The 13,294-nt window shown below is 36.7% G+C and overlaps 1 protein-coding gene across 1 annotated transcript in view; it reads left to right on the top strand.

The window, feature by feature from the left end:
- Window positions 1-6,350: 6,350 nt before the first annotated feature.
- The window catches only part of LOC143883679 (homeobox-leucine zipper protein ANTHOCYANINLESS 2-like), an 11,252-nt gene continuing 4,308 nt past the window's right edge, over window positions 6,351-13,294 (top strand). The window contains exons 1-6 of the mRNA XM_077387005.1: window positions 6,351-6,978; window positions 7,101-7,297; window positions 7,387-7,504; window positions 7,745-8,350; window positions 11,685-11,786; window positions 11,934-12,146. Coding sequence (XP_077243120.1) covers window positions 6,889-6,978; window positions 7,101-7,297; window positions 7,387-7,504; window positions 7,745-8,350; window positions 11,685-11,786; window positions 11,934-12,146 — 1,326 coding nt within the window. The 5' untranslated portion in view covers window positions 6,351-6,888. The remainder of the gene's footprint in view (window positions 6,979-7,100; window positions 7,298-7,386; window positions 7,505-7,744; window positions 8,351-11,684; window positions 11,787-11,933; window positions 12,147-13,294) is intronic.

The raw sequence follows: 13,294 nt of genomic DNA, 5'->3' as shown, positions 1-13,294 counted from the left end.
ATGAAATTATACTTCTATTTTCTTGAAAAAAGTAACACATATTTTGTCATATTACATTGGTCGAGGCAATTGCCAAATCCCAATATCCGTCGACAACACATTTAATGGTGGATCGTTGACCGCAGGTAATCCGCGGGTAATGATTGTACCGGTGGATAATGGGAATTTTAGAAGCGTTCACGATCGCTGGTAAAACTCAGTTTTCTTAGTGTGCCGAATTAGGCCAATATTAAATTGAGTGTTGCAACCCGATTGATACAAAAATGAGTGATTGCAAGTTTATTTTTGGTTATCAATGTACTCTTTTGGCTCTTCGAACTCTCGTCTGTGCAATATTTTTTGAGTTGTGGGAGCACAGTTTTCACTGCTAGATTCGGTAGCTGGGAGATCATACAATCTAACCATGACACATTAACATATTTACCCATGAAAGGGGATATTTTAGTCATTTGAAAGTCTTAGTTACTACGTCGATAGATATTTTCTGTGGTAGTATATCCTCTCTGAGACACCTGACGAGAATGAAGGCATCATGATCTTAATGAAAGCGAAAGGGCAATTCATACCATGTCGATCCTACCTTTATTATTGTTTCACAAAGAATGATCGAGATAAGAATGAATCACTTAGTGTCGATCATCGCATCATGTCTCACCATTGATTTGATAATTCAAACCCTCATATTTTATTTCTTCAACTAAATGATTGAAGTGAAAAAAGCCTATAAAAATCATAATTTATTATCCGTGGATCGTCGATCAGATCGATAAAATCATCAAAGTGATATGAACGTTAGAAAATGATCAAAACACGGGGAACAATACAAGATGCAAATTTATGCTCAAAACATGTGTTGGATGGAGGATCTCTCAATGTGGATCATCTTGTCAAGCATCAACATGCTTAGAATCTAATGCATGGAGGAATTTAACCGTGACTACCCGCTTTATTGCTCGCAATATATTTGTGCCCAACAAACATTAATCTAATGAACATAGAACTTATATAATAGTAATTTAGAAATGAATGGAACTGAAATTCCAGTTGGGCAACCAAGAGGGCGTGAATTGGTTGTCTTATAAAAAATTTATCCTTTTAAAATTTTTTTGTAAGATTAGCTAGTTTTCAAAAACTTAAATGAATATCTTTTCTTAGACCTTTTGACAAACACTTGTTAGGTGACTTTTGAAAATCCTAGTTGAATATTTTCTTTTAATCTTTTTATCAAAACACTTGGTGGGTGATTAAAGATTACAAATAAAATACAAATTCCATAACAAAATAAAGGAATGAGATGAATGGTTTCCTTTAGGACTTTTATCAAACTGGAAGATTAAAGATTACAAATAAAATGCAAATTCAACAATAAGATAAATGAATAAGATGAATAGTTTCTTTTAGGCCTTTTATCAAACACTTGGTAGAATCCTAGTTAATTTACACTCTCTAGTTCTTTTGACAAATATTTTGTGGATGATTTATGCAAGTAAAACAAAATAAAGAACAAACACCAGAACAAGATAAAGTAAAGTGAGTGAGAAGAGAACATACACACAAGAATTTTAGAGTGGTTAAAGAAGAAGAAGATTACACACAAGATTTATAGTGATTCGGCCTTCAAACCCAAGGCCTATGTCCACTCTTCTTGAGGTCGCACCACTATTTGAAGACCACACAATGCCTAGCTTCAAGGCTCCTTGCAAGTCAACTTTGATACAAGAGGATGGCTCCACGTCCTCCACACTCGCCAACAATCTCTCCTTAACGGTCGCGATTCAAGCCATTCTCTTCGAGTCTTTAAACTCGCCAAGGGTCGCAACCCTTCTTTACAATGCTTGGAAAGAAAGATGAAGTATTCTTTTGCCTCTTTTGCAGGCTATTTCAAAGATGATAGCTCACAAACTCTCCAAAAGATTAATATAATGAAGCTCTAAGGAGATTCTCTTCAAATAGATGTGCAAGTATAAATCTCTTTCAGTAATTCTAAAAAAAGCTTGTAGATTTGAAAGTTAAGGCTCAACAATGGTGGCTCAAACTTGCAAGAGTTGAAGAGTTGTTGTTTTAGGATTTTTAGAGATGTATATATATATATATATATAGTTGTAGTTTGAGAAAAACCCTAATTTTTTGTCTTCACGGGCGTCGCGGACGAAGTCCGGACGTCTGGCAAGTATGACCGTTTGAATTTCAAAATCGCGCATGGGTCCGTCACGGACGTCCGCCGGTTTCCCGGACATCCGGCGTCAGCTCAGCTATTTTTTATTTTTAAAATCAGTTTGAGACGGATGAAGTCCGGATATTCGCGGTTGTAGAAACTGGTTTTTCAACCCGTTTTGTAAAATTTATATCTCACTCATTTCTTATCGGATTTTGACGCTCTTATACTCGATTTGAATGAAAACAATGAGATCTATTTGTTAAAGATATTTTTAAAAATATTTGAAAATAGTTTGGACCAATTAAAGTAGACATAAGATCTATTGTCCATTATGTAAGTGTTAGTTTGATGTCATTTTTCAACTTGGCAATTGGGCTTTGGTTCTTTTGGCTATGGCATTTTGTTTTAATAGTGTTTAAGACCTTTGAAAATGATTTTTCATGAAATTGAAATAGGTCTCAAGTTTGGTTTTAAAAAAGGTTTAAAAACACTTTCAAATGCAAAACCACTTTGAAAAAGATCTCCAATACAATCGAGAAAGTTAAAGTACTTAGCACCTTGATCATATTGGCTTCAAAGGTCTTCATTGAGCTCTTGGCTTGTAAGTGAACAATTGTGATTGCTTTGGTACATGTGACTTCTCTTCTTGAATCATCTTCACTTTGAAAGCTTGAGATAGTCACCAACACTTGTTCAACTTCAAGCTCATCTTGGCATATGCTAGGCTTGCTTGTGGGATCCTCAACTTGAGCTTTATGCTTAGACATCTTCCAAGGATGATGCCTCTAATATGTGCAAGCTCACTTAGTTCCTTCGTGCATGTTGATCCTCAAGCCATGTGTTATGTTGTATTGTGTAATGGCGATATGACATGTAAAGTTCCTGTCTAAGACACAACACTACAAACAACACATTAATCCATAAAGACTAATCAATTTAAGTTTGCTAACATCAAAACAACGAGAAAAAGGTGATTAGTTGAACCCATGGGGAACCCTTGGGCTAACATGTACTATGAATAATCCTTTGCAAATGCTCCTTTGCATTATTAATTTGTACCTTTTTTGCATATTTATATTATTTGTTACCAACTTATCTTTATTTATAACATTTATTCTTGAAATGCCCTTATTTAGCTCTAATTTGCATGGCAATTTGAATATTTATATAATTTATTATAATCTTGCACCTATTCACAATTAGATTGCAGTCTTGTAACCTTACTTGTTCCTCAAGTTATGTCATGAAATTATACTTCTATTTTCTTGAAAAAAATAACACAAATATTTTGTCGTATTTTTAGGAAAATAAAAGCAACAACTTGAAATGCTGGTGGAGGCAATAGCCACATCCCAATATTCATAGACAACACATTTACCGGTGAATTGTTGACCGCCGGTAATCTGCTAGTAAAGGTTGTACTTGTGGATAATGGGACATTAAGAAGCGGTCATGACCACAAGTAAAGCTCAGTTTTCTTTAGTGTGCCAAATAGGGCCAACATTAAATTGAATGTTGCAACCTGATTGACACAGCATCGAGTGATTCCAAGTTTATTTTTGGGTATCAATGTGCTAAAATTGGCCCTTCGGACTCTCGTCTGGTGGCATACTTATTGAGTGTTAGGAGTACAGGTGGTGTTGCTTGATCCAGTAGCCAGTGATCGCGCGATCTAATCCTGACACATTAACAAATTAACCCGTGAATGCTGGGAGTACAATCCGCACTGCTTGATCCAGTAGCCAGTGATCGCACTATCTAATCCTGACACATTAACAAATTTACCCATGAAAAAGGATATTTTAGTCATTTGAAAATCTCAGTTACTACGTTGACCAATATTTTCAATGGTTGCTTATCTTCTCCGAGAGACCCGGTGACAATTAAGGCATCATGATCTTGAAGAAAGCGGAAACGCATTTCATATCACGTGTGTCTTTCCTTTATTATGGTTCACGTAGAATGATCGAGATAAGATACGATCACTCAGTGTGGATCATTCCATCAAGCCCCACCATTTACTTGATAATTCTAACCCTAATATTGGTTTTCTTGAACTAGACGATCGAATTGGATAAAAAAGCAATAAAAATCAAAATTTATTGTACGTAGATCGTTGATCGGATCGATATAATCATAAAAAATACATGAATATTACAAAAAATCAAACCAATGGGAACAAACCTTATGGACGGCTTATATTAAACCTCCCATAACACATGGGTTTGTGAAATTTGAAACCCTAGCTCTTAACACGTGCTTTCTAGAATACCTCCCGAAGTTTTCTTTATAAGGCAGGTAAACTTACCATTTATTCCTCAGATGTGACTTACCAGAATACCCCCCGAAATTTTCTTTATAAGGCATGTAAACTTACCATTTATTCCTCAATGCGACTTCCCCCATTACAATATAACGTTCAACCCTCTGACTCTCCACCCTAAGAAAGATTAGGATTGGCTTTCCTCATGACAAATATAGAAATGAATCTAACCAAATTTGCAAATACATAGCTGGAATGTATTCTGAACTTTGAAATGAATACCACCATTTTCTCATGTGTAAAATCTTCATTTTCAGACATTACTATTTGTGGCCTCTTTTTCACTTGAAAAAAACAGCCTAGAAACTTATTGTACGTATCTGATAATTTCAACGAGAAACTGAAGAGAAGGAGATTTTAACCTTGACCCAGCTGTATATTGTCAGAAGCCTACGTGAGCTTTTCCCTAAAAAAAATCTGTATTACGAGGGTAAAATGGTATTTCGTTCCTTCTAGTTTCTCTAAATTCCGAACAGTCTCACTTCCTTGCGTCATTCTCCAGATCCCATTTTTCCTTCGCGGCCGTAACAAGTGTATTTCGGGCTTCGAGCTTCCCGGAGAATCAACTGAGGTTACCAAGAAAGGTCATCGCCGGTATAGCTTTGTATTAAAAAGATAGGGAGAAAAGGATTTGGGTTTCCTTTTCTCGTGAGAGGTTTTTCGTGCCATTGACTCCCTTGAGTCTTTGTAAGTCAGCCTAAGAACTTTTCTTTCTGTTTTTTTTCTTTTCTTCTTGTCAGTACTGATCCCGACGTTTTGTTTTATGTGGAGTAAGGCTGTATAAGTATTATACGGCTCATGGATGATCGGAGAAATCATATGATGTATATGATGAAAGGTCGTATAAACTCCAAAAAGTGGTACAACAAAAATACCACCCTTGATATTTGATCTAAAAGCAGCTCCTGATGTTGGATCAATCATCAAAGAGCTCATGTTGTTGGATCAATCGTAAAGGACGGGATTATGGTACATGTTTATATGGTCCTCCATGACATAGTTTCTCAGGATGATCCAAATCATGTTTTTGATGGTCACAATGTAAGTAGGTTGTGCCTCATAAATAATCTCCATAGGATGATCACGAGAAATTATATCGTGCCCGATCGGACATGCTTGTGTTAAACCCTTGATATTTGATTTAACAGCCTTTAAATAATTTTCATAGGATGATCACTGGAAATTATATGGTGCCCGATCTGGCATGCTGTGTAAAAGATTGTTGCCCTAATATTTGATCCAACAACAGCCCCTTAAAAAGATGTAAAAGGGGTTGTTGTTAGATCAAATATCAAGAGTGGTGCCTCTTGCACAAGCATGCCCGATCGGGCGTCATATAAAAACTTGGATGATCACAAACTTCATATCTGTAGAGGTTTTGATAACATGCAGTTCCTCTGTTGATATGAGGGCTAAGATTATCCTATGAAAAATGATTTTTTTGGGCACAACCTGTTTATTGTGGCCCATATTGGATCATCCTATGTTCTGGGCTGCTCAATACTTTTTGAAAAAAATATTGCCATATAGGTACTTAAGATTATATAAAAGCTACAATGTTTTTTTTTACTTTTTTTTACAAAGTAAAAAAAATAAACATAGAAAGATGTACGGATCTGAAGCTCTGTTTTTTTCTCGTATTTTACTATTTACCAGAGGTAAAGGAGAGGAAGAAAAAACACAGGGAGATCCCACAACTTTTCACCATTTTTGGAAATCCTTTTCGATGTTCTCGATCTCGGGTCCTAATTTTTTACCCTAGAGTCGAAAGGTCAACAGACCCACTTTTCTCTTTGTTTTTTAGTATTTGTAAGGCCACACGTGTTTATCTTCACCTTCTGTATCCTCCATTTTTAGTCCTTTTTTCTTCTTTCTTTGGAAGAAAACCAAGACAATGTTGCTCTGCAGCATGCAAGGGAGGAAATTAGAAGGCAAAAGATAAGGGTTTTGTTATAGGTTTTTTTTTTGTTTTTTTTTTGTTTGAGATTGTTTTAGAGAGTTGAGAGAGAGAGGGAGAGAGAACGAAGTGCAAAGCAATATTCTTCTTTCAGAGAGAGGGGTTTTGCTTGCCTTCTTTCTCTTTCTTTCTCTCCACAGTCAGAGGGAGTTGGAGGCATTTGTTCATTTACTATTTTGGTTTATGCTTTTGCCTCTTCTATTCTCTCTATTTTTTCTCATTTTTCTTTCTATTTTTGGGTTTTTTTCTGCTTCCATTTTTCTTGGCTTTGTTTTTGGTTTTTCCTCATATACCGTTTTTTATGTTTCTGAGTATCGTTTGTTTTAGCGTTAGTTAACAGCTCTTTGAAGTGATCTATAAGAAACTAAGAGAAAAAAGATCTTAGAAGTGAGATTTTTAATAACTTTTGGGGCTTTTTTCAATAGTAATTCTAGTCCAAAGGCCTTCAAAATGCAATCTGGTGGGATCCCTCAGCCACGCTTACCCGTACCTACCATTGCTGAGTCCATGTTCAGCTCCCCAGGCCTCTCTCTCGCCCCAGTATGATTTTAAACTCTCTCTCTCTCTCTCTCTCTCTATAATTTTTTTTCTCTTTCTTGAGCTGAGTTTTGATTAAGATTTCTCTTTTATTTTTATTTTCTTTCAACCTCTATTTTCTGAAGCCAACGGGCAGGATGGCTCAGATTGGGCGAGATTTGGAGACGTCGGATGGGAAGAGCAGGGATGAGGAGTACGACAGCAAATCCGGCAGTGATAATTTGGACGGTGGATTGGGTGATGATAAGGAAGTTGGTAATCCAAAGAAGAAGAAGTCGAGATACCATCGCCACACTCCGCTACAAATCCAAGAGCTTGAAAAGTAAGATTTAGATTCATCTTCTTACCATCTAAAATCAATTCATTTCTACTTCCTTCTTTTAATGAGTTTTTTTGTTTTTCTTGTTGCAGTCTCTTCAAGGAATGCGCTCATCCTGATGAAAAGCAAAGAGAGGAACTCGGTAAGGAGCTTTCTTTGGACAATAGGCAAGTGAAGTTCTGGTTTCAGAATCGACGTACCCAGATGAAGGTAAATTGTAGAATATTTTTTAGGCAATAAAATCTTGTTCGTTTGGCTTGATTTTGATATCCTTTAAAAGGCTTTTCGATTACTTGTCTAACCAACCAAGATCACATAATTTGAAGTACATGTTGTGCTACATAAATAAAGTCATTTAAACATTTCTATTTTTGGATTGGATTCAGATTTCTTTTTTATCATTTTGTGAGATATGTTTGGATACTATTGAACTCGAAATTCTTGTCACAGAACCAATTGGAGAGACATGAAAATGCTGTTCTTCGACAAGAGAACGACAAGCTTCGAGATGAAAACATGATGATTAGGGAATCAGTGAAGAGCCCGATTTGTCGCAACTGTGGCGGGACACCATTACCCGGAGAATTGTCTTTGGAAGAGCAGCACCTTAGACTCGAGAATGCTCATCTGAAAGCTGAACTAGACCGACTTTGTGTCTTCACCGGGAAATTCATGGGCCAACCTGTCTCGATCATGGCCAATTCCGTCCCTCCCCCAATGCTGAACCTCACTGGATTTGGTATTGGAACTGATTTTGGAGGCGGGGTTCAGAGCGGATTGCCTGTGATGGGGATGGATAGATCAGTTGAAAAGTCATTGCTTTTGGATCTTGCGTTGGCTGCGATGGACGAGTTTCTTAAGATGGTCCAGTGTAATGCCCCTCTCTGGGTTCCAAGTATGGAAGGAGGAAGGGAATTATTGAACTACGAGGAGTATCTGCGAGTGTTCCCTCGATGTATTGGAGCAAAACCAGCAGGATTTGTCACCGAGGCGACGAGGGAGGAGGGGATGGTTATAATCAACGGCTTGGCTCTAGTAGAGACACTCATGGATTCGGTACGCCATTGCCACTCTTTATTCAGTTGTCTTTCTCTGGTTCTTCAGAAGTCCTTAAATGCTCAAATAGTACTGTTTTGCTGTTTTATGGACTACTAGAAGACGTTTTCAAATTTTAAAAAATAAAATAAAATGATGGTGATGCCCTAAAATCTCTCTTCATTTTCTAGTGGGACTATTTGAATTTATTACGTATTTAGATTGGTATGGCATTGTTAGAAGAACCTTTGCGAATTTTGCATTTATTCCATTTTTCTCTGATTGTATGTTTCTAGGCTCCACGGTATGTGATTGCATAAGACGTATTTGGATACCACCAAAATTGATCCTTAGTTACAAATATGATTATTTGGTTTAATCTTATTCGCAAAATGAAACACTACTAGGGCCTCTTTGGAAGCCATTAACTGATTTGCATCTGGGTCAGGTTTTACTTGGACGACCCGATCGACAATACCCAAGGTCGGGTTCAAAAATCATGGTCCTTGGGCTGGGTTCATTTTCAATTTGAAAAATCGAACCCAGTCTCGGGTCGGGACCGTAGAGCAGCAGGATGAATATCACACAAACGGTGTAAATCATCCCGTGGGGTTTGGAAAACCCATGCCTCGGTTTTGTAGAAAAACTACAATATAACGTGCAATACTCCTTCAACCATGTGAACGAGCCAAGGCTCTCTTCACAAAGGATATTTCAAAAATTTATTTTATTCAATTTATCTTTTTCTTCTTCATGTCGTTACATTATATGTTATATAGATAACCAAAAATTAAAAATAGGAACCGAAATGCTAAATTATCTAACCAATTAATCTCAATCTTCCATCTAAAGCAAACTAAAATAAAAATTAGAAACCTAACTAAAAAACCCTAAAATAGAAAACCCGTAATAGCATATCCAAATCTCTCGATCTTGGGATCGTGATATAGGTAATAAAAAAAAATGACCAAAATAGTCCACATGGACTAAGATTTGATGCCTAAAACGTAAGCTACAAATAAAACGATAGAAATAGAAGATAAAGAATATAAGACATGTTCCACGCCACACAATCTGCACCATCCGCCCCTTCTCGAAGAAAACTTGACCTCGAGTTCAGGCCTTTATTTTCCAAATCTAATAATTCTCAATGAAGACGTCATAACAAGGACGTTTTATCAATCTTCTCTTCCTTTTTTTCTCATCTTTTGTGATCCATACGTGATGTTAGGCATGAAAAGGGCTCTTGAAGGCACTTGAAAATCCATAGGTGTTTTGCTCATGAATGCGCACAGGTTTCGAGTAGTGCTGTTTGTATATGAAAGTCTCCACTTTTGAAGTTGCTCGTTCTATACGGCTAGATCAGGCTAACTGACGTTCGGTACAACGACTTTTTCATCCCGTTCATATGTTGGAGATACACTGTGCTCTGGTACCAACCAATGCAGGAACCCTCGAACAAAACCACAAGATGGACAAGCAACAACTAAATCATCCTTGGGGGGTTTAAAAACCATACCACGATTTTGAAGAAAAACTCTAATATAACAACCATGTGAAGGATGCTCCCTTCACAAGGGATATTTCAAAATATTATTTTATTCAAAACTATCATTTTCTTCATGTCATTATATTACATGGATAGCTAAAACCTAAAATAGAAATCTAAATGCTAACATACCTAAGTAATTAAGCTCGATCTTTCATCTAAAGCAACTAAAATAAAAGTTAGAAACCTAACTGAAATAAGAATCCTGTGGTAGACATTTACAATACCATATCCGTAAAATGCTCATAACTTCCTCAAATCACATGGGCTCGTTAGATAGGTATTCTAAAATCAAGCCAAACGGACAAGATTTGATGCCTAAAATGTAAGCTACAAATATAATGACGAAAATAAAAGATAAAGAATAAAAGACTTGTTTTTATCATTCGGGGACCCCTTGTCCCCACTTTGTAATGATAATGTTTATTCAATAAAATTTTGTTACCTTTCAAAACAAAAAAAAGAATAAAAGACTTGTTTCATGTCGCATGTTCTGCATCATGACCAGACTCTAATAGGTGTACATTAAACTTCTTAAATATCTCTTGAATAACATGGCAAATTACTTTTCAACATATTGATATAGTTATTTTCATTGAGGTGATCAAGTTTGCAATGTGAAATAGCGGTTTCCTTCTTAAATTTATGCACTCGATGACTTAAATTTTGGGATTTTTGGTGTGCATATATGTTGTTGTCTACAATTGTGGAAATTATCCATTATCTTAAGCTAAACATTAAGACCTGACCCGGTCTGACTATCTCAGATAGGTATGAATCTCAAGTTTTCCTATAAAAAGCTCTACCCAACCCGACCTGAGATAATTTTTCAGCTAATGTGGTGTGTTGGAAAACCCGACCGGCCCGACTCAAGTTGCAACCCTACCATTAACTATAACGTTTCTTAAATGACAATAATCATTATGCTCATAAATCATATTTAACTTTAAAGAGTAATATAGTTTTTTTTTTTTTTTTTTTTTTTTAGGGGAGGGGGGGTGGGCGCGGGTGTTGAGCGTATAGCTCAACAATAAAAGCTTTGCCTTCTACCTTGAGGTTGGGGGTTCGATTCCAGCTTACCTACGAAAAAAATATAGTTGTTTTTTTTCTTAAATAGTATTTAACTTAAATCCATTTCCATATAAGATTTTATATGAGTACTTTTAGGTACCTAAGTCAATGCACTTCTATTGACTTGTAACCGCCGATAGACATGAGCAGCCTAGGTTGATTCATAACCCTTTCAAAAGCTACTCCTACCGATCCACCCGGGTGAACCCTCAATAATGCTACCTTTGCAGGTTTGGCCTGACCATGACTTGCTTAGAGGAGAATAAGGAGATGAGAACTTATGCTGGCCATTGAATTGATCAGTTATTTGACATCTCTGTCTTTAAATGGAGTACCATTGTATGTCATGATTATATCTTTGACACCGAACCGATGGATGATAGGACACTTGTTTACCAATAGTATGGATGAGTGGCATCTCTCCACCCCGTTCTCCGGAGCCCCCAAAAACACCATCACTTCCCGTATCCCAACTAATAGGGGCCCCTATTAGTAAGCCACATTCACCATTGCTTCTACCGGCTATGCTCAACCATGCTTAAGATAGATAAATGGTTAATGCTCCTCCATCCATCTAATGCTTTTCTTCTTCCTCTTTCCACTGTAAGGGAGTGCAAAAAGGAAATAGTCTTTGTTATGGTTGGTACTAGTATTTATGAATGTTTTGTTTATTGAGACTTGTGCCATTCATGAAAGCTTTGTTTTTTAAAATCTTTCTGTTGTTGTTTTTTCTAGAATCGATGGGCAGAAATGTTCCCTTGTATAATTGCAAGGGCCACCACTACACAGGTGATATTCAATGGCATGGGAGGGACTAAAAATGGTGCACTTCAGCTTGTGAGTATCCTTCTGCAACTTGCACCTTCACTGCATTGTCGCTTGTTCTAGGCAGCATTAGTTCACTGATTTTGTTGCATATTCTGGTGCCCTAGCCTCAACTTTTCATATTGGTTCTAGTTCAAATTTAACCTATTTCATGTATAGATGCATGCAGAACTTCAGGTTCCTTCGCCAATGGTTCCCGTCCGGGACGTTAATTTCCTTAGGTTCTGTAAGCAGCTCGCTGAGGGTGTTTGGGCAGTTGTTGATGTCTCAACTGATGGTATTAGAGAAAACCAAACTGGATTAGCATATGTGAAGTGCAGAAGGCTTCCTTCTGGTTGTGTTGTGCAGGATATGCCCAACGGATGCTCCAAAGTAAGCTTCTCATTCCAACTCATTGTGCTTTGCAGTACTTCTTTTTGGATGAGTAACATCTGATCTTTTTTCCTTTTTAAATGGGTACAAAGGGATTGCATATTGAAACTTGTTACACATTTATTCAATCGCCCATGTCAAGATTTCGGGTGTATTTGCACCCGGTCTTTTGGGTTCAGAACTCTTCATGCCTCCACAAATTTTATCGGGTGCCCAAAAACAGATAAAACAGATTTATTTATCTGGGGTAGCTCAAAAACAACTAATGATTCTCAAATCTCTCCAAAAATCTAGGCCTACAACTGTTTTTTATTGCTTGGATGCTTCTAATGCTATTTTAATCTATTATACCTTCCCTTCATCAATGCCCCGGTTGTTTACTGTCTGTAATCAATTACTCAAGTTTTCGTACACGTTGTAACTCATGCATTAGATTTTTATTAATGGAAGCATCTACTCTATTTTTTCTATATATTGGGCACATTAATTTCATTGCCTTTTGTGTAGGATTTGTTTTATTCTGTGTATTTTATCATTTACTCCGTATTAGTTTACTTCATAGAAGCCCCCATCTATGTTAATTTCTTGATTTCATCTTAATATTTAATTAATTAATCATCACTGAAACCAAGAGTTATAGAAAACCATACATGATCTGGTCTCAGCCTTGACTCTAAGATCAGCCTCACTCTAAGATATTGTTTTCTAACTTTCATGGGCTCTGGTTACTTTTATCTATTTAATTCAAATATATATATATATATATATATATATATATATATATATATATATATATATATATATATGAGAAAACGGTTCCTACACACATGTGTAGATAAGTTATCTACACACTAGCTTAAAATAGAGTGGGGGCCACATTATTTGGGTGATCCAAACCATTCATTTTTAAGGCCCGCACATAGATAGGGTGTCCACAAAAAATCAAATCCATTGGATCATCCTAACCATTCGAACTGTGGAGGCAAAAAATGGACTAATTTGTGAAGGTTTAAAGACATCCATTGTACCTCCACAAATTGTAGGGTTGGGATGATCCTATGGATCTGATTTTTTGTAGACACCCTATCTATGTGAGGGCCTTTAAAATGGATGGCTTGGATCACCCAAATAATGTGGCCCCCACTGTA

This window comes from Tasmannia lanceolata, unplaced genomic scaffold (genome assembly GCF_043159265.1).
Source record: "Tasmannia lanceolata isolate RefF3 unplaced genomic scaffold, GAP_Taslan_0.1 ptg000008l, whole genome shotgun sequence".
NCBI classification, from domain to species: domain Eukaryota; kingdom Viridiplantae; phylum Streptophyta; class Magnoliopsida; order Canellales; family Winteraceae; genus Tasmannia; species Tasmannia lanceolata.
The sequence above is the reverse complement of the archived record's forward strand: the minus strand, read 5'-3'. Positions and strand labels throughout refer to the sequence as shown.